This window comes from Calypte anna, chromosome 11 (genome assembly GCF_003957555.1).
Source record: "Calypte anna isolate BGI_N300 chromosome 11, bCalAnn1_v1.p, whole genome shotgun sequence".
Classification (NCBI taxonomy): Eukaryota; Metazoa; Chordata; class Aves; order Apodiformes; family Trochilidae; genus Calypte; species Calypte anna.
In genome coordinates, this window is record NC_044257.1 from 12,832,135 (window position 1) to 12,857,576 (window position 25,442).

The window sequence follows — 25,442 nt, forward strand, 5'->3', positions numbered from 1 at the left end:
CTAAAGAGCTTACGGAGCAGAAATAACCATGGGAAGCCAAAAAAAATACCCTGACAAATACTCTAACTATTGTGAGGACAAAAAAACAGGAAGGAGAGAAATGGCCATAGGTTTAAAAAAAAAAATAAAAATTGAGCAATAACACAGAATTTTGCTTAGATGTTGAAGAGAAACACTAAATGATACAAAATACCTACATCTGTGTTCAGGCAGTCAAAATGGATCCCAAGTGTGCAGAGCTGTAGACAGGGGTAATACTGCACCTGACCATCAGCTGTAGGAAACCTGTGATGGTGTAAAAAGAAACGTGTTGTTGCCTGATGAATTTAAAATAAAGGAAGTCCCAAGATGTCGATTTTTGTCAAGGACACCTGATTAACCTTCCAGTTTTATTGTCCTAATCTGTATTAAAACTATTACCTGCAACCCAGTTTTGTAGAAATAAGGATTCTTATGTCTGGCAGAAATGAAAATAAATTCCTTCTTCTGGAAACAAATGCCCATTTGGGCTGGATGGAATTTTGATGCTCTAAAGGAAGCTGTATAGGGCACAGACTATCTGCCTGGTGTCACACAGTGCTAGCTGGAATTCTCCATCATCAAGTGAATGCCTCTCATCAAATATTTGAAGCTGCTTGTATTGCAACCTGGATTTGCTTATATTGAATGAGTATCAAAGGTGGCTAAAACATGTTTAATAGAACTCCACTTGCCTTTATGCATTGTTTACCTCCTCATGTTGTGGCAGTTTGATATCACTCTTCTGACTGCATGATGGCACAGCCATTTGATATACAAAATGTGAAGAATTCTTAAAATTCTGTCCAAAAACTGCTTTAGGCAAAGATCACCAACTTTTGTCTGGCATCTTTAGCATAACTTATTTAAATAAGCTAGTAATATTTTTTTAACCTTAACAGATGTTTAGGAATTGACAAAATCTACCCTAATAAAATAAAGAGGCCAAAGGGCTTACCTGCTACATATTGTCCCTATGAATTATAAGGTAAATGCAGAATGAAACAAAGAAATCATTGCAGTTCTGAAGAGAATCTCCTGTTTCTCTTGTGAAGAGACACTTGAGTGGCTCTACAGTCTTTTAAACTTAAATCATGGTGTAAATCAATGCATTAGCATTGTAATAAAGTAGTTTACCAAATAGATATTCTGTGGTTTGAAACCTTAAAATAGAGTATTTTAAAACCTTTTATGACTTAACTTCCTTTTCAATAAGAAGGTTACATATAAAACTATTTTTATTAATTTTAGTCATCTTTTTAACAAATCTGTTGCATTCTAGTGCTCACCTTTTAAAGCTAAAGGGTTTGAAAATATTTGTAAATAAATTAGTTACATCAGAGATGCTAGCTATCATAAAGCTTTCCATCACTCATGTACAAAATGAGAACCATCATTCATTAGTGAATCTACTATTACTATTTACTGTTATGCCTGTCTCTAGCTTTATACTACCATTCAACTCATGCAAGTAACCTACACAGTTTTAGTTCCAAAAGAGGTTGCAATGTATATTATGTTAATTTCTGATACTGGTATGCAAGGTATGTTCTGGCATTAGGTTATAAACTTCTGCTTCATTGTAGTAACTTTTTGTGTTGTACTTGTATAAAACTTATGCACTCTGTGGCCTAGAACTATAGAAATACAGCTCCAAGATGCATGCTTTTGTTAATAAAGTAATATTTTTCTAAAGGTATATCAGCACACACAATAAGTGGAAAACAAAGTGCTATCTGAATTTCACTGTAGGTTGTGCATGGAGAACCAAATTTATGAATAGTCTTTCTGTTTCTCTGTTTTAAAAAGTTACCTGAATCTCTGCCACCTGACATAGCATCACATTTTCTTTCATCTATTTGCTACATTACATAAATTCTTTGTTTTAAATATCATTTTCCCCTCTCAGGGCCAAATGAAGAACTATTGGTGTTCTGTAAACAGCTCTGCTGGATTAGAGTTGTGGATATCATACATTATACAGGGAAACCACTTAGAAGAATAGTGCAGTTTTGTTTCAGGGAACAGCCCAGGGCCTTTTGACTACATGAAAATCTAAAGCAAAAGTTGTGCTTCTATGAACGCCAACAAAATTTTTGAAGGCACACTCTTTAAGGGCTGTGTGCTTATCCTCTTTTGGTTGCTTAGCAAAAGGTAGCTCTGGCTGTAATGCAGTAATTTTGCTGTCATTCCATAGTTGCCACTTCTTTAGATCCTGGCAAAATATGAGAAGGGAAATGCTACTGTGCCTCACCTGCTAGTCTTCCCTGATTACCTTATCTCCCTTTACCTGTGAATTTTTAACATCATTATAGTAGCCTGGTGCTGTAGCCATATCAGTTTCTCCTACATATCTGATCCATGGGGATTGTACTCTAATTATCAGCCAGTTCTTCATATTCCTATTAGCCAACACAAAATTTGCAGGGCCAGGTATTAAATATCGCCTTCCATCAGATAGCAACACATAGATGATGTTCTACTGCTGGGAACAGTAAAGAAAATTAATTTCCAAATTTGGTAAAGAAATTTGGGGACAATACAACCTCCATTGCACAAAGTAAATGCCACGATTCACTGGTGGAGCAGTGAATCCCAAATGAGAATCTGGTTCTCAAATAAATCTCAAAACGCTCCAGCAGTCTGGTTTGAACTGCAGGGAAATTTATCTGGCTGCACCATTACATGCTGATCATATTCCCTTTGCATTACACATGCGAAAGCCCCACCAGATTTTGATTTATCCTTCACTGCTTAACACTTGCCTGATCTTCCTGTTCATACTTGAGTGTACCACAGTTTTGTGTTCCCTGAGCTTGCATAACTGTACTATTCACAGGGTTATTTCACTGAATTAGGTTTAACTGGTACATATACCATATATAGTATGGTATGTCCATTACTAATAATTTCTGTGTACTTTTTTACTCTTGTTTGCCTTAAATATTTCTGAATGCTGTGAGGATGATCCAGTCACAATTAATCTTTTGCATTCATGCTAGTGGATAGGATCTAAATTTGATTGGAGTAAGTGAAAAATAACAGGCAGGAAATCTGGGGGAGGAACTGAGGAGTGATGAGTTGAAATGAACTTAATGCTTGCCAAGGACTCAGAGTCTGAAAAAAAAAATATCCTGTTTGTTCTTCAAACAAAAATGTTTCTGTGAGCACTGGATTGTTTTAATGTCATTCATTTCATCTCTTTTAGAAGGCAGCCTGTGTAATTAGGAAATGCTTTCAAAAAGCTTCTTCAGTATGAAAAGAAGTACTTTATTATCATTTGGTCCTTTGAGTCAAAAGAATGATACCCCTTTCCACTGGAAGAGTAAGAAAGTGAGTCACAGCACATTTGAGTTCTTTTTAAGGCTTTCTTGGGCAAAGGTGTAACATACTATTCTGTTTCTAGTGGACCTCTGTTTCTGGGTTAAAAATCACTTTATATATAAAATCTGAAAACTCAGCTACAGAAAAGGACTTTCAAGGTGGGTCTTCAGTTTATGACCCCAGTTTTTAATTTAATTCTGGATATTGTTTGAAGATGATGTCTGTTCCTGTGTTTTACAGTGGCTTCATTCTTACTGTGTTTCAATCCTTGCACCATTGAAGAACTGAGAAAAATTATTGTCCTGACAGACCACACACCCACAAATCCACTCGTATATGCATAAGGATCCCATACAAAGCATCTAAACCACTTTCATGGACAGTTTGACTTTTTCTCTCTTTTGATACCTTCTACCACCAAACATGCCTCAGGAAATCAATCTTTTTAAAATGTGCCAGAAAGCAGCTGTAGTAATCTGTTTAATTCACTAGGCTGAAGAGGATTTTCAGAGGGTGACTTGGCAAGCCCTTCCCATCAAGGAATTAGTCTTTGCTCCTTGTCCTTTTCCCTCTTCTGGGACTAGGTGAATGCTGAGAGACTGAAGACCTTTCTTGCTTCCCTAGGATTTTTTTCAAAATCTTATTGCAAGAGCATGCTGTATTTTCTGATTTCTTGCTTGCCATCTCAGTTGTCAGTGAGGGCTGAGCAATGATTCTAAGCCATGCAGTTACTTCTGTAATGGATATTCACATCGTTCTTGATGCATTGTCAGGGCACTGCACTATTAGTTTACCATTCTTCCATGCTGCGTGAGATATTGAGTTTCAGTTTGATAGCAGCTCTTCTCCCATTTTGACAAGTTTCTCACATTTTCAGATTTTCATGCAACAGATTTCACAGTAGCTTTGGTAATTACTGAAGTTTAAAAAAAATATATTTTACAATGTTTGCTTTTAAAAAACTAGCTGATTTTCACTGGTGTGATGGTTTCAGGTATTTCAGATATTTCCTCCATGAGTGTATATGAAGCTAGGAAAAAAAAACCTAGCACAAAACACCTCCCAAAAAATCCCGACCCCACTAAGGTTTCTATAGATATGCAGTAGTAGGAATTAATTTTAAAGTGTAAAAAAAAAAAAAAAAAAAAAAAGAGAACAAAACAAAAAAACCTCAACAGCCTAAGACACAAAGTAGGTTTAAGAGTAGTTATTTCTACCTATTTGGTATACAGTGGCTTCTTAAGAGATTGTTTCGATATGAATCAGTCCAATGTATCAGGAATTTTTTTTTTTTTTTCTAACTCCAGCCTGATTAGAGTAACTGTAATGCAGTTGTTCTGCTTGAACCATGTCCCATCTACCTTTCTAAGTGATCCATGGCTGTATTCCAGGTTTTGCCAGTCACAGTGGCATTAGCAAACCCTTCTGTTGTCCCTTTTCAAGGAATCTCTACACTGAGATGAAATCTGATGTGGCCTTCTAATACATGAAATGATGGGTGGGGAAAGAAAGGGAAAATGCTCTCAAGTGTCCATCAAGTAAACTATCTTAGAAGTAAAATCTGACAGTGTGTGTTCTCTGAAAGACACACACTGAGAGCCCTGTGGTGTGGATGTAAATAAAAGTGAGCTTACTAAGTTTCTGATAGTGGTCTGGTTTGTGGATCATGGGTTTTACAGTGGACCTAATGGCCTAAACTCTGTTTTGCTGAGCTGTGTGCTGCTGCAGCTAGATAATGACTGAAATGAGAATGTACTGCTGGAGCATTGTATGCTTAGGAGAAATAATTTTCTTTTTTAATTTGTGGAGGAAAGGAGAATAAGTATGTATGCAAGAACATTATTTTATTTGACTTTTATTAGTTGATATGCTAAGTGTTTATAGTTGAGTACATAAAACATACAAACTAGCAAGAAGGCCGGGCACTTCATCAGACACCAAAGCAAACTGCAAGTAAGATGTTTCTCTGAGTGTGTGTAGTCATTTGCCCGGGTCTTCCCTCACTGTTTCAGGTGATGAATGAATTCACAGAATCCCTAAATTATTTCTTAAAAATCTATTTAACAAGCACTAATATTATGTACTACAAGTTTAAAACCTCATATGGCTTGTTTATGACATGAAAGTGAATAAGATCTTTCAGAATGCTTTCCTAAGCTCTTTAGTCTCTGACTTGACCTTTTTTCTTTTTCCTCTACCAGGAACCTTTAATGATTGGAAAACTCAAAGGATCACGTTTTTATAATCTAAGCTATTTTTACGTTGACTGTGCTGTAAACACATGGAGGAGCTGTAAGTAAATGTTCTGTACTGCATGATGAATTGGATTGCTTCAGTCTGGAGGAAAGCAAAATAATAATTTCATTTCTGTGGTGATTTGCGTAGCTTGTGGTACAATGCCAGAAAGACTAACGGAAATGCTTATGGATACATGGACTCCATTAGTAATATTATGGATTACTGTCCTTCCTTCCATTTATATGGCTCCAATGAATCAGTCTCAAGTACTACCAACTGGATCCAGTTCAGGACTAAAAAGGCTAACTGAAGAGCAAAGAGTTTTGAACCGTTCCAAGAGAGGCTGGGTTTGGAATCAAATGTTTGTATTAGAAGAATTTTCTGGACCTGAACCAATACTAGTTGGCCGGGTAAGGCAAGATTTGTTCTTTTTTTCCTCTGAGTATGTAAATGTACAGCATGTAAAGGTCTTCAGTCATGGACTTTTCTATGAAATTCAGACTTAAGGTGGTCTGTTATTCTGAGATTTATCTCTTATATCCATACTTAGTGCTTTGAATGTACCTCATTTTAAGGATATGGTTTCCTAGTTAGCTAACCTACTATTTACAGCAAAATTATACATATTCAGTTTGATAAAATACACAAATACTTACATGTCCTTTCTTCAATATCATTAGTCACCACTCTTCACCACTGTTAGCTGAAGATTTTCACAAAATCAGCTTTTTTGTAATATGTTCCTATTCATTCATTCAAAAGATTGTTACACCCACAGGTTATTTTCTGTCTCCAGTCTGATTAGACAGAAGTTATTTATGCTCTGAGAGTTTTTAAAAACAAAACCAAAAAGGGGCGTGTGGTACATGCAGCAAATTACAAGATATTGGTTTATAGGGAGGTCCTGATATGCATGCTTGTGAAATAACATTATTGCCACAGATTTTGTAATTTGCTTTCAAAGTTAGGCAGATAGCACAAGGGAAATTATCATGCTTTTCTGTGTGTCATAGCTTGCCTGTTGCCTTAAACCTTTGACTGTTACTGTGCATTAGCTTATTCTGTAGGTCAGTGTATTACCCCTAGTCAGTGAATCAGCCTTGCACTTTCTCTAAAAAGAGATCATGGGCTATCTGCATTCATTAGGAATGAATTATCTTGAAAATTATTCTTTGAAAAGAATTGTCTGTTCCTAAACACATTTGACCTATAGCAAGTAGATATGAATACCTTGATTGTTTATCTCAGTAGTTCAGTTCCCTTTGAATAACCAGGTAAATTATTGTCATGCTATCTGGCTACTGGTATTGAGCAAAAACATCTGGCGAACAGAAAACACGGATATCAGTTAATTTCATTATAATGTTGGAAATTTTCTGGGTAAATGAATAGGATGTAGTATAATGCAGGCATTATCAATAGCTCTACATGTTACTGAAGAGAACACGGATCAAGTGCATTCCTAAGTTTTCCCTAATGTAGCCACTTTCCAGTGGGCAAAATTTAGGATCAGAAGATGTAACAAGCTTTATATCCAGTTACTTTTGAGGACTGCATTAAAGTACTTTTATATTGGGTATTATATATCTTTTTTTTTTTTTTTCCTGTAGCTAGTAAAATATCTTAATTTCATATAGCATTTTGCTTATGCCAGATGTAAAATTATTTTATCCAAACCATTCTCTTCAGAATATTTTGGTCAGGCTTTAAAAATTACTTTGTGTTTCTTCCAAGTAGCTGGGGAGAATCCTGACTTGACACTTTATAGTACTTTGATTTTCAGGATGTATCAAAGTCTTTATTTTTCTACAGTATTAACTTTTTTTGTTGGGTATAATATCCTGAATTGTTCAAGTCATTAGTGAATAAAAATGGGTGAGCTAAACCAAGCCAAACCGATAAAGACATTATCCCACCTGCTGACATTTTGAATAGAATTAGTTGCTCTAAAATGCTGTGAAAATCTATTTGTTCAGACTGCTGAATAACTAAAACACTGCATGATATAGATTGAAATGAGCAAAAAGTGAAATTTGCTCCCATAGGGAGAAATCCTTGGTTTTTTTCCATGAAAAAGACTCAAAATGTTCTTGTAATTCTTGCCTGTTTTGTGTGGGTTTTTTTTTTTTCACTCTCCCCAAAATAACCATCTGTATTTTTTACTTTTCTAAGGTTTACGAGTACTATGAGTGCTTTCAAACTGCTGTAGTCAGTGGGAACAGAAGTACTCTACATCTTTCAGAGCTGCCCTTAATCCTTCCTGACTATAAAGCAGAAATGCCCTCAATTAGAGTTCTTGGCAATCCTTCTTTCCAAAACTTTAAAGGTGTACAGCATGTCACATGCAAAATGTTCTCCTCCATGAAGTTGGACTATGGTTTGTCCTCTGTCACCCTCACAGGTTTTTTATTCTTTGCAATTTAGCAATTTAAAAATAACCTTTTTTCAGAACTCACAGCAGATTTGCACATACCTAGTGCCTTCTCACCTCTTCTCCTTATACTCTTCCTCCAACCTTTCAGTTTTGCCCCTTGACAAAGGATTTGCATACCTGGGGTATCTCCTTCATCCTCTGGCTCTTTTTCAACTATTCTTCTGCCCTATGATTTAGGAACTTGATTTTCCCTTTTTTCTCTTTTGCCAGACTTTGAAGTGCACACTGTAAAATATGGTATAGTGAGTTAACTCAGGGAATTAACTTCATGTCACGGAGAGAGGGTTGCTAAAGGTGTATGCCACCAATTCGCGGATTTTTCTGGTCATATATGTGCCATTACAGAGGCATTGTTATTTATATGTGCTTTTTACCTGTTCAAAGTGCTAGTAAAATCTAAACCAAATTTATTATTTGACATCTAATTGTTTCAAAGGGAACATTCTTAGAGCAAACTTAATGCAGGCTTTCTTTACAATTTCTTTTAGCCTTCTAAAGTACTGTAGAGTTTACATGGTCATAGTCATTCATAGCTTCATAGTCATTTATGGTTTTTGCAAATATGTAATTATGTGCTTTAGGCAGTAAGTACAAAAAACAAGTTTTTGCACAAACAAATAATATACCCAAAAGCAGAAATGTATGTTCTCATACCTTTAAAGCCCACTGAAAATGAAGCTCTTAAGAACTGCTCAGAGTAATATTGATACTTTTTTAGGTTTTTAGGTCAGTGGGTGGAAAGGCACTGAGCAGGAGCCTTTGATTCTAATGGAACTGAACAGATATCAGAAAGTAAAACTGAAAACTGAAATGATATTAAATAATAAATAAATATATTAAATAAAAAAATTACTTTCTAAATATTTTCTTAATTTTCAGTATATGCATTCATTCTGTTAATTAAAAACATAATACATAGTTTCTGAGGTACAGAGAAGGTTTAGCAATATAGGATTTACAGAAATAAATAATATATTTTATTAGGGTGTTCAGTCTTTCTCAGATAAAGAGGTTCTAGGTATAATGACACTTCTTCAGAATTTTAAGCATTGCAATAGAACTCCACACTCTTCAAAGGTACTTAATCATTGCTGTTCTGCATTAATATATATTAACAAATGAATTTCCAAGTATTTGCTCTAATAAATGACAGAATGTGGGGTGAGATTAATGGCAGTATTTAATTTAACTTACTTTAAGTGTGGTTTTCTTCAATGACTCAAAGGATAGGAGAATATGTTTTGCTTTCATTCTAGAACTTCTTGCAATGAGTTTGAGCGATATGTACTTTTAACATCAGTTTTTGCCACCATATTCAGTAGGATCAATCTCAAACAAAATAAGCATCTCTAGTTGAGTTCACACATCTGTAAGAATAATAATCTCTTAGGGTGATTTCTAAACTTGGGAGTTTTCTTTAACATGTCCCCATGGACTTGATTAATTAGACAGAACTTTTACTTGATATACACTGTTGCATTTTCTCAGTCTCCTCTGCATGCATTTACAGCACCATGGCAGATGTGTTTTGAAATCTGTGGTGTAGCCACTGTTCTTTTACAGAAGACAGCCACCAAATTCACAGTGAAATACATAGAGCTAAAAAGCATTAGGAAACCAGGCTTGGGGTATGTACTTGTAGCTCCTGTTTTATGGAACACGTGTTGTGATGTTTTCAATTGGATAGGACCTGTTTTAATGGATGTTTTTAAGCAAAAATCTCGGATAGTTAGTTTGTTAGCAGCTGTCATTTTTAAGTAAAATGAACAAGGGGAACAACAGAGAGAAATCAAGTGACAGAAGTATTTTAGGTTTTGTTGTTTTTTTTTTAATATTCCCTGACTTTTAAGAAAATTGGATCAGCATTTAGGTGCAGAAATAAAAAGCCACCAATGGTCTGTCAGATCAGGGCTTTTTCTGAGATATCACTCCTCTGGCAGTATTCCCCTGCTTCTCCCAGAACGTTCCACAGACTTACTTGAGTTCACCTATTTCCAGTCCTAAAACAACATAGTGTGTATTTTGCACACAGTCTCTATGACGAGGGATTTGTACAGCCAGGGAGGACCAGAACCTATGTCACCTGCACAGCTGCTCTGTCACATCTGTGACATATGGTTGGCAGAAAAGCTGTGCTAGCTTCTGAAGTTGCTCTGAAAGTCCCAGACAGAGGAGGAAAGAAACCAAACTGAGTTACTGAGGCTCAGAAAGAAGGCAACTAGGTCAACTCTTTAGTTTGGGGGAGCTTCAGGTAAACATGTCTTACCTATGTCCGTGGATTTTTTCTTCCTTGCTTCTGACTTACATGACATGTCTTTTCACTCTGTTAAATGTAGATAATTTTTTCTGTGGCTTATAGGATGAGGGAGCTTGGTAAAATTTACTTTTTAGAGTGATAACAATTTTTGCCTTGATGTATGGGGCTTAGGTTCAGACCTTTAGATGAGAAGTAATTTTCTTGCAGGAGGAGTACAAAAATCACAGAAGGGTAGATCTATGCAAGCATCAAGGGGAGATACTTAGGGATGAGGACAGTCTCATATTCAAGAAAGGTACTTAGCAATAACTATCATAGAATTGTAGGGATTAGGAGGGACCTCTGGAGGTCATCCAGTCCAGTTCCCCATTGCTAAACTGCAGGTTCACCTACAGCAGGTTGCACAGAATGGTGCCCAGGCAGGTTTTGAATGCTTCAAGAAAAGGAGCCTCCTCAACCTCTCTCGGCAGCCTGTTCTAGTACTTTCTCACCCTCACAGTAAAGAAGTTTTTCCTCGTGTTCAGGTGGAATTTCCCGTGTTCCACTTTGCACCCATTGCCCCTTGCCCTGTTGCTGACCACCGCTGAAGAGTCTGCCCCACCCTCTTGACACCTGCCCTTCAGGCATTTATAAGAATTGATAAGATCCCCTCTCAGGCTTCTCCAACCTAACCAGACCCAGATCTCTCACCTTGCTTCACAGGACAGATGCTCCAGTCCCCTCATCATCCTCATAGCCCTCTGCTGAAGGCAGACAGGGACTTGTTTTCACATTGAAGTACTTCAGGCTTTGCTACTCTAAAAACCAAACCTGGAAATGCAGAGAGCACTTATAAATAGCTTCAAGCTGTATGTCCTACATACCACATGCTTTATGTGATCTTTGATTTCATTGCTAACATACATTTTCTCTCTTAACAAGTAAAAAATGGTAAAATCTTACTTGTTTAAAATTATAAATAGTTCTGTTGAACTACAAGTGCTACATATATACAAAGTAAACAAGGTTTTAATTAAACAAGTTCTTTCTGTATGTTTTTATTCCTACATTGAGCTTGTAATTATAACGGCTGCCTGCAAATACTGTTGTGCTGAAGTGATATGAACCTGAAGAGGATGTAACTAAAGCTCTGATTACTTTAGGGATGAATTATATCTTGCCTGAAGGCAAGAAAAAGGTGTGGTATACCCCTGGTGTAGTTTCCATAGGGTATAACATGGGCCAACATTAATGCATTGTTGAAGTTTTCACAGCTAGAAAACAAAAAAATCAGAACACCATATTGTATATGTTCCCCTCCTTTCCTTCTAATATGCATTTGAATGTTTTGCTATATCTATGATTTAAATGCAAGCCATAACATTTCTGTTGCCTGAAATGTTGCAAAGTCACCAGTGCTTGCTGAGCCCTAGATTTTTGTTGTTGTTTTGCAACTGTAATAGTACACTAATTTTCCTACTTATGTTTAATAAACTCCCAGAAGCTGAAATGTGTCATAACTTCAAAGAGTTGAGTGGGGCTTTTTGTTCAGATTTTTTTGTTTTTTGAGGTTGCTTTTTTAAAGAAAGGTATATATGGTGGACATGATTACACTATGGGCACTCCTGATGTTACTTAGCATTATTTGCTTGAATTTCCTTGTCATATTTTTCTAAAGCTGCAAAGATTTCTAATCTTCTGAAAAGAATAGCTAATACTGGGCATTTTTTTGTTTATGAAGAATTGGAAGCTTGGTACTCTTGTTCAATATATTGATCTAAACACTTTATCTTTCTCACAGAGAATTGAAATGTTTAATGGAAAATGCTGAAGTGACAGTATGAAAGATTAGAGTTTCCTACATGATATTCTGCAGATGTCCTATGATAGTTTAGTCTTTTCAACATTGCTTTAGTAAATGGTTTTTAGTTTCTACCTGTAGGGCCCACCTCTGGTGCTGTCAGGATGCTTCTGTTCCAGCTGTCAATTTAACTACCAATTAGTGCCAATTGTGATGGTGTTTTTTTGCTAAAAGTTTGTCCTTTCTGAACTTGACAAACATATTTCCCATAGGCCAACTGAAAAGCTTTCAGATGTTTGTGACTTCCCAAAAATGACAATGTGTTGCTCTTTGACAAGTGAAGTGGAAATGTGTTTATTGTTTTCAGGTCCTGATATGTTGTTCCTCAGTTTGCCAAGGATTCTTGTAATGAAAACCTTAAAAGTAATTTTGCATTAAAATGCAAAATGCTCTGGGACTAATTCCTTTAGGGTCCTTAAGATTCCAGTAAGACCTCTGGAGCTGAAGTGGGGCACATGTCATGAACTGAATTACATCTGAGAAAGGTTGGCTTTTTAGCTGGTGGACAGCTCTGTACTTTTAGAAAGTAATAAATAGGCATTCACAGTAATTAGTTTGCATGTGAAAATAATGGGGGAAAATTTGCATGAATTTGAGGGGTTTTTGAGTCACGTTTTTAGAGTCGAGTTGTTTTTTTTTTCTGTTATAGTAAAGTGAAAGAAGAAAGAGGAAGGCATAATATGTTGTGGAACCAACCACAGACTTCATAGCTGAGGGTCTTTTGGTCTTTAGAGGGTTTCTTTTCTTGACAAAGCCAGTGATGCCAATGCTGTGCAATTTAATCTGGATGTGAAGCAGTCTAGCTTCAGTATGGAAGTATTTTGGTGCAATTAGTATCTCAGCCTTTAAAGGTAGTTATTATTTGAAAGCAATGTGTATGGTATGTGACATTGAAAATAAATGTAGAAAATTTTTACTGAAGATACCTAAAGAAATATTTATGTATCTGGGTAGCCTCTTGGCGATCCCTGAGGAATGCCTGCAGTGATATGTAACTTTCCTTTTTCCTGAGGACTCTCTGTTAGTGTAAAAATTCCCCTTCCGTAATTTCTTTCAAAGCCTTTATTTTCTTGCAGTCATGCCAGCAGCTAAGAAAAAGTAAGTGTAGCTCTCCCTGGAGACTATCAGTGCCATTCCTGAATTAACTGGAGGAATCATTAGGAGCAGCAAGAAATCCCTTTTCTTGTTTCAGGGTCTGAGCCCAGTAACTGTTACTCACCCAGTCCCTGGTGAAAAGCAGCAAAGCTGAGGGTTTGTGTTTCAACTTGGTGTGCTGCCTCTTGCTGTTCAATTGCCTCAATGAGGAGGAATGGAGTGAAATAAAAGACTGGCAGCACATCACTGGAGGCAAGGAGCCCAGTTGTGGGTAGAATCAGCAAAAGATACTTCTCAGCAGTTCAGAGTGCCCTAGTCATCTGCTGGTTTAAATCCATAAATGATATTGTCATATTTTCTTTCCCTTGCTCAGAAAACTGCTTACCTACAGTAGGAGTACTGTTCCCAAGTGAAAAAAAAAAAGTGGATTTTAGTATATTTAGAACTCGTGGTGGGCATCCAGACATGAAGTACACAGAAGATGGAGGAATTGAACCAAACCATAGCTCTTCTTTCACTCTTATTTTCAAAGGTTATCAAGCTAAATGCTTTAAGAGCTATGGCATGTTATACACCCAGACTAAGAACCACACCTTATTTTTAATAAATTCATTTGGAATTATCTGCAACATAATGCAACATGACCCTGTATATTAAAGCATAATGCACAGTTCTCAGAACTGGATATTACTTAGCTCAAATAGTTTAATGGAAATTTACTAAGTTTTTTTTAAGTTTTCTGAATACAATTACTTGCTATTTCCTTTTCAGTTCTTTTTAAAATTTTTTCTTATATCATCTGTTTTATGGTCAACCTGTTCTTTATTTATTATACTCTCTAAAGGACTTAATGTAGACCACTGGCACAACTGGCAATTGTTGTTTTGTCATATGGAGAAGAAAATACAATATCCAGAGGCAAAATGTTTGTTTCTTCCTTCATGCAAAATCATCTGAAATAATGCTTAATGCCAACACTATATTTGAAATTTGTTAGCTTATTTCTGCTAACTAATGAATCTTGAGTAATTTTTACATAAACCAGAGATTTGTTAGAATATTTGATTAAATGAGATCAAGTGCTGATCTAAATATACCAGGACCTTTACTTTTCATTTTCATATGAATAAACAGAAGTTAGTTAAATAATTTAGAACACTTACTCAAATTTTACTTGGCATTAAAAGGTTTATAGACAGTATTGAGACTTAAGCCATAGCTTTCTTTAAAGGAAACTTGTGGTTCTGTTTCTTGTGCAATTTTTTAGAATGTTTTACATGGCCTCAGAGCACTCCTGGAGTGCAGTTTTATGAGCTCTTTAGCAACTGAGGAGTGGTCCAGCAAATAACAGTATTATAAGTAACTTAGAAGTGATATAGTAACAGACTTGTACACTTAAATATATTTTGAACATAAGGTTTACTGAGGAGTTCCTGTACCTCAAAAATAGCAAGAGAAAATGACAAACACTAATTTTTTAGGCAGGATTACACTTCTCATCCTATATGGAAACCAGCTGCACTGATCATCCCATTAAGTCCTCATTTTGTAGTTGACCTAAATTCTGTCACTCCAGAAGACCACCTGCTAGTTACTGCAAATTACCAATAAGCAAAGAAAAGCTAAGTATTGAGCTGCATATATGTGTAAACAAATACTGGGATTTTGAAGGGATTTTTGTGTTTCTATCTAAATGTTTCTATCTAAATAAAATGCATTCTGCACAAATACTCTAATAAACAGTTCTCCATGGAACAAAGTCTGATGGAAAATAAAGCAAAATTTTGCTCTATTAGTCAGACTCAGAGGCCTGCTCTGAGACAACAGGTTCACTGCAGTGTTTGAATGTGTCATGAGATGCATGTTTCATGCTTGTAAAGTGAAAAAACACATTGTTGGACTGAGTCAGTATTTATTCTTCTATGCAGAACCAGGAATACATTTGTACATTCTAGAAAAAAAAAAAAAAAAAAAAAAAGGCATGAAGACTTGAAAACATGAGAGAATACTTTCTCCACTCTGAAGCAGGATAAGGTGGCTCCATTTTGTCTTAAGGTTCAGCTTCCAAGGGCAGTTTCTTTGTGAGAGGAAAGCTCTGATGTAACTTCAGGAAGGCAGGTTGTCAGCCTCTAAGAATACAAATACTGACTCATCTGCTAGTCCTCTTTGTATTTAGCACTGACAACCTCTGTACCAAAAAGAATATTAAAAGGTTTCCTGTTAAGAAGAGTGGACCACAATAATCAGTAGGGCATGTATCTCATTAGGGAAACTGTTGCTCTTTCTGGAGCTAAGCAAGTGTAGGAGCAAAAGAAAATCATAGCAGTCACACAGCTTCCTCTCCATGTAGATTGACCCTTGTAATGTTCATGTCCTTTGTCATTCTTTTAGGAACACTGTTAACCTTTTCTGTAGTGCCTGTACCTTCACACTTGATGCAGCAGTATTGTGAGCTGAAATTTAAAAAAAAATTCAACAAAGGTAATTTTGCATGGTGTAGCAAGTTCTGCTTTGAAGCAGGAGAACTGCAGCTACTTTAAATCGTTTTTTTATCATCTTCCCAATTGATCACACCTGTATTGAGATACTGCATGCCCAAGATCAAATATTCTTTTAAAGGGCTTCTTAGAAATCATTCAGTTATCATTTATTTCACTGGAGAATCAAAGAGTGATAATGAGCCATACTTAAATTTGTAAAAGAGGCTTTTGTTATTCTGTACCTTACCAATCTAACATCAGTCTCAATTCTTTCAGGAGTGCAGCTTGCTCATTAGAAATGTTTGAAATGAAATAATTTAATTGAGGAAATATTTATCCTATATATTTCTAAATCTCTATTTTCAATTGACTCTTAATATGAAAAATTCCCTATTAAGCTGTTTTTTGAGGGGCATAAAGTGTTCTGGGTGTTAAATAAAAGCTGATGTGCTTCCATTTATAGGAATGAATGATAGGCCATGTAAGTTGAAAGGGTATTCTTGTATAGAATGTATCACAGCAGAACTGTGGAAGGGTTTGTCCTTGCTTCTGTTCTGGCCTTTTATTACAAAGAGGAGGAAGAACAGTCAATAACCACTTATTAATGTTTTTCTCTCTCCTTTATTGTAGCTTTAGGTACATTAGGCTCTCAGTAATTATCTCATTCATAATCCTCTATCACAAGTAATATTTTCGGCATCTTGTGAAGCATAATTGGAAAATATTTTCTTTGGATGTACACTATTTCTATTCCCTCTTTAATATAACTTTACCCAAGAGTATCTTGCCTAGGAAAAATGAGCAGGCATAATTTTCTAAAGGTAATCAAGTCTCTCAAATGTTGGCACATTTTCCTATGTCTCTGTGGGACCAAAAGCTTACCTTCAAATAGACCTAGGCATTAAAGGAGAATTTCAGCACACAATTAGAACTCAAATAAGCTTGTGTAAGGCAACTTGAACAAAAGGGCTATTTTGAGTTGTTAGTACTGTATTTCTACTACAGGGCATTCCATTTGATTAATACAGAACTGCAGGGGAATATGTATATATTAGTCTAAGGGTATGCCTATATGTCTCTGTGTGTGTATGTCTAACATAATTTAAACACTGGCCTATAGCTGTTTAGTGCCTTTCTAAATAATTCTATTTTTTTTTTCACACTCAGGATACAAAACTAAATCTTGATACGGGTCTCATCAAGTTGAGAAAAATAACTGGGGGTGGGGTTGTGGTTGTAAATCATGAAATCAGCATGTCTTTAGAATCATCTTGGTTGCAATACACTGTAGAACAGTTTCGTTATTCCAAACCTTCTGACATAAATCATGCTTAAGTGGGAGACAACAAAAACCACGAAGAATCACAGAAACAATGCTAAGGACTAGTTTCAGTCAGGCAGAGCAGACACTTTTAAGGCCAGTGTATGGTAGACCTACAATGAAACCTCTCAGTCTCTATGTTTGTGGTGCAATTGAATGTTCTCATTTTGGTATCAAGAGCTCTTGCTAGTACAGAACCCAAAGAAAGATGATATGACTCTCTAGCTGTAAACAGTTGATCAGGATTCTAGGAGTGTGTAACCCAGAAACTAGCTGCCATTTGCACAGTGCTTGTGTTAAAGGAGACACTTGATCTCTCAGTGAAGAAATTTTAATTTTTTTTCTGTTCTACCTGAGAAGTTTGACTTCAGGTTAGTTACATGTTTAAATGCTATTGTAGGCTTACATTGGTAACTAACAATTTTGTAGTGTGAATATACCCATTCTCCAAGACCAAGATTTAGATTATTTTAAATTCTGTTTTCAGTTGGTCAGATTAATCCATGGCTATTTTTTATGTTCTCAGGCCAATATTTTTCTGTCTTGCATTACCACAAAAATATCCACAGAATTTTTCTAATTATAACAGTTGATTTCTAAGATAATAAGCTCAGTGAGCTGTTTGTTAATCATTGTCTTAATTTACTGTGAAAACATTATTTAAAATGAGATATTTAGTAATAGACTTTTTTTTAATCCAGTGCAAGTGTAAGTGTAAATAAAAGAATAAAGAATAGAAGCCCTCAATGTAAGAGATGCATTCTTAACCTAAGTTAAAACAGCAGTGGAGATGAGGTAACTTGGCTAATAGTTTTGCAAATCTGTTGAGTTCATTTGCTGATAGAGCAAACTCCAATCCCCTGTCTCTGCTTGGATTTTCAGCTTAAACACAAAGTACCTCAGAGTATGGATCAGAGTCAGAATGGATCCTTTCCTGCATTAGAGTTATAGTTTAGGCCAGAAAAGAGGTCCTTCATGCAAGGTGTCTTGATAGTCTAAATTGAGTCTATTCTTAAAGTTATTCCTTTTGCCTCAAAAATTAAAACATCAGTGAGCAAAATAGAGCAATGGGGATAAAGAGAAACAGTGTAACATAGGGGAAGGGGTGTAAGAGGGGTGAAAGTTACTGCTTGTGTTCTGGTCTTGGGGGAGATGATCTTCAAATACCTGCCTAATTATATGAGGAACACATGGAATGAGGAAATTGTCAGCACATTTCTCGTGTTCTCTGACAGTTAGCTCTGTGATTCTATAAACTGGGCCCTCTGTGAGAGGGTGTGTCTATTTTTACATACAAGTGACGTGGAAGGCTGCAGTATATGCAAACTGACAAGCCTGGAAAAAGGAGTATAGTTGTTTCAGGGCTAGAGAAGCATTTTAGATACAGTTGGTAGATTTCGAAGTCTCTTTGAATCTAAGAAGCCATCCGAACATGTCCATAATGACCTGAAATGAACCTGGTGGCTAATTGAGAGTTGCACAGAAAATAAAATTTTGTGATCTTCTGGTAACACTTCTTCACAGGTGAGGTGACCTCTAAAATTCCTTCCTTTCCTTTCAATGCCTTATGAAGTATACTTCAGTCTGTTTCCTCTAAAGCTGCTTTCAGTAGCATTCAGTGTCAGTTGCTCTTGTGAAGCCTACGTGTACTTTGATTCTGTGTGTAGATCAGGCCCTGCAGGTAAAGGAATTAATATTTGTTCACTGCAATATAAAAAAAATTTAAATCAACTATAGAGTACAGATACTCTGAAGGCCCCAGCTGTAAAATCAGAGGTGTGGTATGTTCATCTCCAAGTATCAGAATATAAGCCACACCATCTTTCTAGAGAGCATCTCCATGAACTTGTACAAGCAAATTATAGTATTTGTTGATCTAAAAGTGGTACTGGTGTGGGCTACTAATTAGAATAAGTAAAATTTTGGGGAAATCACACGAGAGAATGGAGAGAATGCAACCCTGGGATTTAACAACCCATCCTTAAGAAACAGGCCTACATGACAGATGAAAGTACTCCCACAACGTTGTATAAGAATGCTTATAGGCTTGAGTGTTAAGTATAAAACACTGACTAATGAGACTTAATTTATTAACACACTATTAACATACTAAAATACCCTCCCATAGGGTAGAAGTACCCCTACGAACAAAAAGCCCCTTACCCTTTGAGCCTGTGGTGACATTTTCAAGTACTGTCACTAGAAGTAGAACTAGTTAATTATGTATACAAGTGATAATTAGACATAAAGCAGTTTTACATATTTCTGTGTATAGAAGAAGCCTCTTAGTTCTGGAAGGTGTGCTAGTTTTGTAAATTTACCACCTAGCACCCACTTCTGTGCAGAAACAAATTAAAGCTCATTGCACACTGGGTAACAGGCCCTGCTTTAAGGGCAACAATGCTATTCATCTTTTCCAGTTGTGTTCTGCTTCACTACCACTGAATTGAACTTCCACAAACTTCAGCATATTTCATTTTTTTGTGTGTGTTTTGGGTAATCTTCACAAGGTTCCAGAATTTAGTGGCAGTACTATAAGGATGTGTAAGGTTTTTTTTCCTCAGACTTATTTTTCTCCTTCTCTGTATTCCTTTTTGTTGATAACGAAACTGAAGTTTGAGAGAGGGGAAAAAAAAAAAAAAAAAGAAAAAAAATACTTTACTATTGACTTTCCATTTGTCCAAGTGAAGTATATCTGTGCTGACCCCTATGGTCAATATTACTATCATTAGGACTGATTAGGGGAGTAGGAAGAAAGGATTGTGAGAATAGCAAAAAGGAAGATTTCAAAGGAATTTATTTTTACTGAAAAATACTTTCACAAAATTATCCATCTGATCATTGTTATGTAACATACTAGTCAACATTACACGTTTATTGAAACTTCTACTGTTGGAAATAGGATTTGCTGAAAATTAGTTTCTTTCTAAACTTAAAGGAAGAGTATCTGAGATTAATAGAGGCTATGTCCTGCTTTATTTATTTTGCTTGAAAAAGTCCATTGTTCTTGAGATGCTCTTTGAGTTCAGTGAAGCATTTGCATTACAACACACATTTTATTCCAAAGTATTTTTACATAGCCATGCATATCTGTACCAGGGAAATTGTCACTTGTGTTTCCCGTAGTTTTCATCTTAATTCATTACATTGAGCTCATGTGACATAAAAATGTGATGCATTTCACTGAAAAACTGTGAATATAGGCTCAGAAATATGCAGTTGTATGTACTCTGAGATGAGTCACTCTTAGTATCTATATTGGCTTTTCAAGAAGCAATAAGGAAACTCTGTCATAACAACTGAACACTTGTGACTGGCAAACACCCTCCTGCAGTTCAGGACTTGAATATGAATGGACACCATGGGAGGCTGGCCCATATCTGATGGAAACAGTTTTTAACAGCATGAATTTATGAATCTAGTCATTGCAAATGAGAGTTTATTATGCTGAGAGTCTAAAAATAATGCTTCATTTATTAAATTAATACAAAAATTGTATTCAGATATTGCCAAAGAGTTTTTGTTAGATGTTGCTGAATGTCAGAGCTGAGGCTGAAACCACTGACTTAGGTTATGGGAGGTAATAGGAAAAATGGGACTAGCTGCCAAATATTTCCCATTCTTTGCTTGATTGAAATGAATGTGTATTTGGAACAGCACCTGTCACAGTTTTCCAATCTGTGCACTAGAGAAAATTATACTTGCCCATTTTGAAAATACTGGGTTTGTTTAATAACAGCTTTTCATAATTATTTTGGCTACAAAATATCTTTTGCCCTTTTAAGACAATTCCTCCACAACATGGGTTAGCTACACCTAATTGTTGGAAGATGGGAAGCAATAGGATCTACTGAAGTAGAATCTGAAATAACTTCAAATTTACACTGATATGGTAGCAATCATAACATAAAATTCAGGCAAATTTGATATTTTAGTGACACATAACTCCAAGGATTATTGCCAGATTTTGATATCTAGTCTGCCAGCTGTACTGTGCACTGCCCAGCTCATTTAAACCATATGCCTTGAGCAAACAATCAGCAAAGTGTGTTGAAAGCTCTGAAAAGTACATTAGCTGTAAGTCAGCCAGCTGCATGCACTGCCCTGTTAATTTGGATAAAAGCTTACCCCTTCAAAACTCATTTTTTGACTTCTTTGTTCTAAAAATATGGTTTAAATATAATCTGTGCATCTGCAGTTAGAATGTATAGCAACGATTTCATATTATCTGCAAAATACTGAAATACTTTTTAGTCTTCAAAGCTTCCCTGGAGACAGGAGTGTCCATTACAAGCTTTTTCTGTACCTTAAAAGGAAACAGTCATTCATGGAGCTCCCTGAAGCTTTTGTAGAATACATATTCTTAAAATAGTTTTGGTCAGAGCAAACTGTTCATTCAACAAAATGAAAAATGTATGCTTTGTTTTTCCTCCTTTTTAGGGTTTGCCTGATGCTCACCCTGGCTGAATCACTATCCTACAGCTATTTGCAAGAGCACATTAAGAATTCTCTGACAATAATAAACACATAAACTGTACATGTTTATGACTTCTTTCTTCTCGGCAGTACTGCTTTGGCTAGGCTTCTATACATTTTTTTCATGTATCCTGACTTAAGTGGGTTATCTGATGTTTACATTTATATAGCTATGGCTCATTACTATAGGCATTTTAAAATAAAAAGGTGAATATGAAAATAAGGAGATAGTGTGCCAGTGTGACTGGTAGAAAATCACACTTTCTCAGCTACAAATGTTTCCAAATTCAGAATAGTATTATTTTAGATTCGATTTTTTCAGCTTTAAAAAGAGAGGAAAGTGTATATTAATGAAAGTTTTAGCAATATCTCTGACTAGAGTGAGGTATTTTGCTTCAAGCAGTGTTAGTTAAATAACAGAGGGTAGCAAGTGTATTGTGAATGAAACATGTTCATTGTGCTTCTTCAGTCCTGTGGAATGTGTTACCAAGAGAAACCAATGTTGCAACTGATACCCCAGAAAATCAGAGCAGCCTCCTGGGGTTCCTTGCCTGTTCTTTATAGTGCTTATGGTTCAGCCAAAGTGAGGCATAGTTAGGCAAGTGAATTTGATCTATTCTATGTCTATCAAGCTCACATTGCACCGTTCATAATATCACTGCAATTCTAGAAAAGAAATCTTTTGATATTAGGGTAGTAGGAGACCTGACAGACTTGTTTTATTTAATCTGTTGAATTGTACAAGTTCTCGCAGCAAATAAAAACAAATTACAAGAACACAGTTCCACTCAGCAGTGCTTAGAGCATATGCAACAGATGTCACAAACTGTTGCTGCTTTTCATCTCATTGCATCACAGACTTTTAATGACTTCTATTATATCGTTTAATGACTCAGTTGCCAGCTTCTTTTTGCCTTCTATCCCAGGTCCTTACCCATGGAATCTATCTGAAATTAGTGTAAGATATCTCACTGTTCTACATAGCTTAAAACTACTAAGTTTCCTGCTCATTTGTGCAGGAGTTGTGGGTAGCTCCTGTCCTCCAAATTCTGGCCACCAGTATTAACAGTGTCAAACGTGGAGTTTAAGAAAATAGTATAGGCTTAGAACTTTGCACATCCACTTGTGGTAGAAGTGACTGGAAGTCAGGAGGTATTTTGCCCTGTCTTCAGTGTGGGTATGAAATCTTAGGATTTTAGTTCTTCAGAGACATAATAACTGATATAAATACACGTTTATAAAGTTCACTTCAGAGTTGGGAATGTGGCTCTGTGAAAGTATTCCTCCAGTGTTAAACAGCTACTGTGCTGGATGAGAGCCAACAGGCTCTTAACTTGCTTTTAAAAAAACAAATCTGGAAAGCTTTTCAGAGAATACATCTGTATTTCTAATTTGCACCTTGAAGGATGAAATTGACTGGAGAGTTGGTGAGAATGAATAAATTGATTCACAGTAGGTTGACAACTCCCCATGTCTCACTTTCTGTGAAACATCTGTGGGTGATGCCACCACAAAATCTGACTGCTGGCTTGCAAGCTGGTCTACTAGCAATACATGATTAAAAACTTGTTACTCAGATATATAGAGCTGAATTTGTGGCACTGTTTTCTAGATCACTTTGTGTAACTTTGAATGGGTAATAAGGGGACTGGAGCAGAGCAAGGAAAGGTCTGTTTGTTCAAGAAATATCATCTCTGCTCTGCTGACTCTTGTAGACATGCAAGTGGAATAATGCTGCAGAAAATCAAGCCCAGAATGGAAAGTAATAATTTATTAAGAAAATATTTTTCTTTTCAGAAAAATGACTAAGTTTTAGCAAATATCACAGGATGAAATTTCTAGCAACATAATTCAATGCATTCATTTGTAAATATCAGTGTTGGAGGTGACAAGTTATATGGAAGACAATTCTTTTCTTGTTATGAGGAGTAGCAATTTATTATTTGAGTAATTATGCAGCACAGAATTTTTACTCCCCAACAAAAAGATTTGCAATGTTTATTAATGTGCTAGCATTTTCTCCTTATAAATTATAAACTCAGAAGAAATCATCAATTTCTAAAATGCAATACATGTACACTGAATACAGCTGTTGTACAAAAGAGAAAGGTAGACCTGAGAATCAATGCTCTTGCACATCATATATTCAAGATTTTCCTAATTTGTTTCTGTTATAGACAAAGTATACTCACCTTCATGCCACTTCTATCTGTTATGAAAGTGCAGAATGTACTCAGAAAGCAGCCTTATGTTGAACATACTTAATAAGTAGAAATGTACTATTTGCTTCTCTTTCATACCAAGAATTGTCTGATTTCATGCAAAGATAAATGAGACAAGAGACTCGAATGTCCTGGCAGTCTACACTTGGTGCTGAAGAATGAATGAATTAAATATATGAAATTTTTGCCCACTGTCTTTTCATAAAGAGAAACATAATATTATGTAATTATACTATATTGGCATTTAAATTTATTCAGCCCTTGTAGAATCTGCATGTTTTGTTGGTTTTTTTTTTCCCCAAACGGACATGATTGTAGCTGTATTATATGGAACAATTTGCAGCATCACAGCTGGCCATCAGTGAGCCATTGTAGACTTAATTCCATAGATGGCCTTCAGTGAGGCATTCCTAGCTGAACAGTGCCAGCAAATGGACTTGCTTACTGAAACAATGGGAAGCATTTTGTGTGTATTTGTGTGGGAGTGCACGTTCTAAGTTTATTTTTTCAGACTAAAGGGAAGGACTATTAACCACAAACTCTAGAGCCTCTGGTTTTATAATTAGAAATCAATTGGGCAAAGCTGAATTTTGCATATGTGACCTCTTCCAATAACTGTATCCCAGAATGGTTTTCTACTGAAATAATTTACTTAACAATTTTGCATCAACACATAATTTATTTGCAAAATCATTTTGAAATACTAAATTACCTGTGTGCTTTTGGTAGCCACACAATAAAAAAAAATATAACCAACCTGGAATTACATTAATTTATTATTTTTTACATTTTAACCTCTTTGTTTATTTGTTTTAATTAAAAGTCATCACGAAACTTGTCACCGCCTGTTTGCATTGACTTTGGTAAGGACACGGCAGGGCAAATTACATCTGGAGTTTATATTGTTCATTTGTGTCCAGAAGGAGAATGAAATGCAGATGGACTATGTTATGCCAGACAGATTGCTAAAAGACATTTACTCAACTGATTTGGCCACCGTGGGCCAGTGTGGATTAATTTCTGTTCTGATTGCCCTGGTATTTGAGAATCCTCAGGTGGTGCAGATGTTGCATTTCCTGTTCTATTTATTTTCTGGTACTGTGGATATGGAGCTTCTTAGCTCTCTAAAAAGGAAGTATCTGACCAATGTAGTTCATTCCAGTGACTTATGCCAGAAATAAAGGGGTGAGCCAATGGGACCCAGCAACCTTTTTTCTTGGGAGATAAACTGTAATGTGTAGTAGTCCACATTCATTTTAACATCCGAGCTACAGGTTTAGAGAGGACTGAATGCAGGGTAACACCACTGTTGTTCTGTTTCCTGTACATACAGTGAAAGTCAGTCAAACTTCTTGATCTTATCCAAATGTAAATGTAACAACAGAGTCGTGTACAAAACATGTTGCTCTTCTGTAACAATTAATTTTACATTGGGAATGGGAAACTCTGTACATGTTAAAGGGGAATTCATAATAAATAACCAAGTAAAATTGTTTGGGGTTTTAAATTTATAGTAATTAATTTATTGTGGTGGTAATAACTTGTATTCTGGGGGAACAGGAACCAAGAAATTATATTTTGTTTCTTTCAGCTTTTTGTCTGTGAGTTCATTATCCGTGAAAGCCTATTATTTATTACCCCACAGTAATACTGTTTTAAAATGTGCAAGAGTATCTGAGTTTTATGGTGTGATAGGGTTGAATTGAATTGGATCTAAGTAACTGCAGATGTGGCTGG

The 25,442-nt window shown here is 35.9% G+C and overlaps 1 protein-coding gene across 4 annotated transcripts in view; it reads left to right on the forward strand.

The window, feature by feature from the left end:
- Nucleotides 1-25,442, forward strand: part of CDH8 (cadherin 8) — a 140,640-nt gene that overhangs the window by 9,095 nt on the left and 106,103 nt on the right. For 2 of the 4 annotated variants that reach the window (XM_030457619.1, XM_030457620.1), the window contains exon 1: nucleotides 5,728-5,990. In XM_030457619.1, coding sequence (XP_030313479.1) covers nucleotides 5,739-5,990 — 252 coding nt within the window. In that variant the 5' untranslated portion in view covers nucleotides 5,728-5,738. Of the gene's footprint in view, nucleotides 1-5,543; nucleotides 5,991-25,442 lie in introns of those variants that run through there. The other 2 variants (XM_008491636.2, XM_030457621.1) reach the window with 2 other exon arrangements.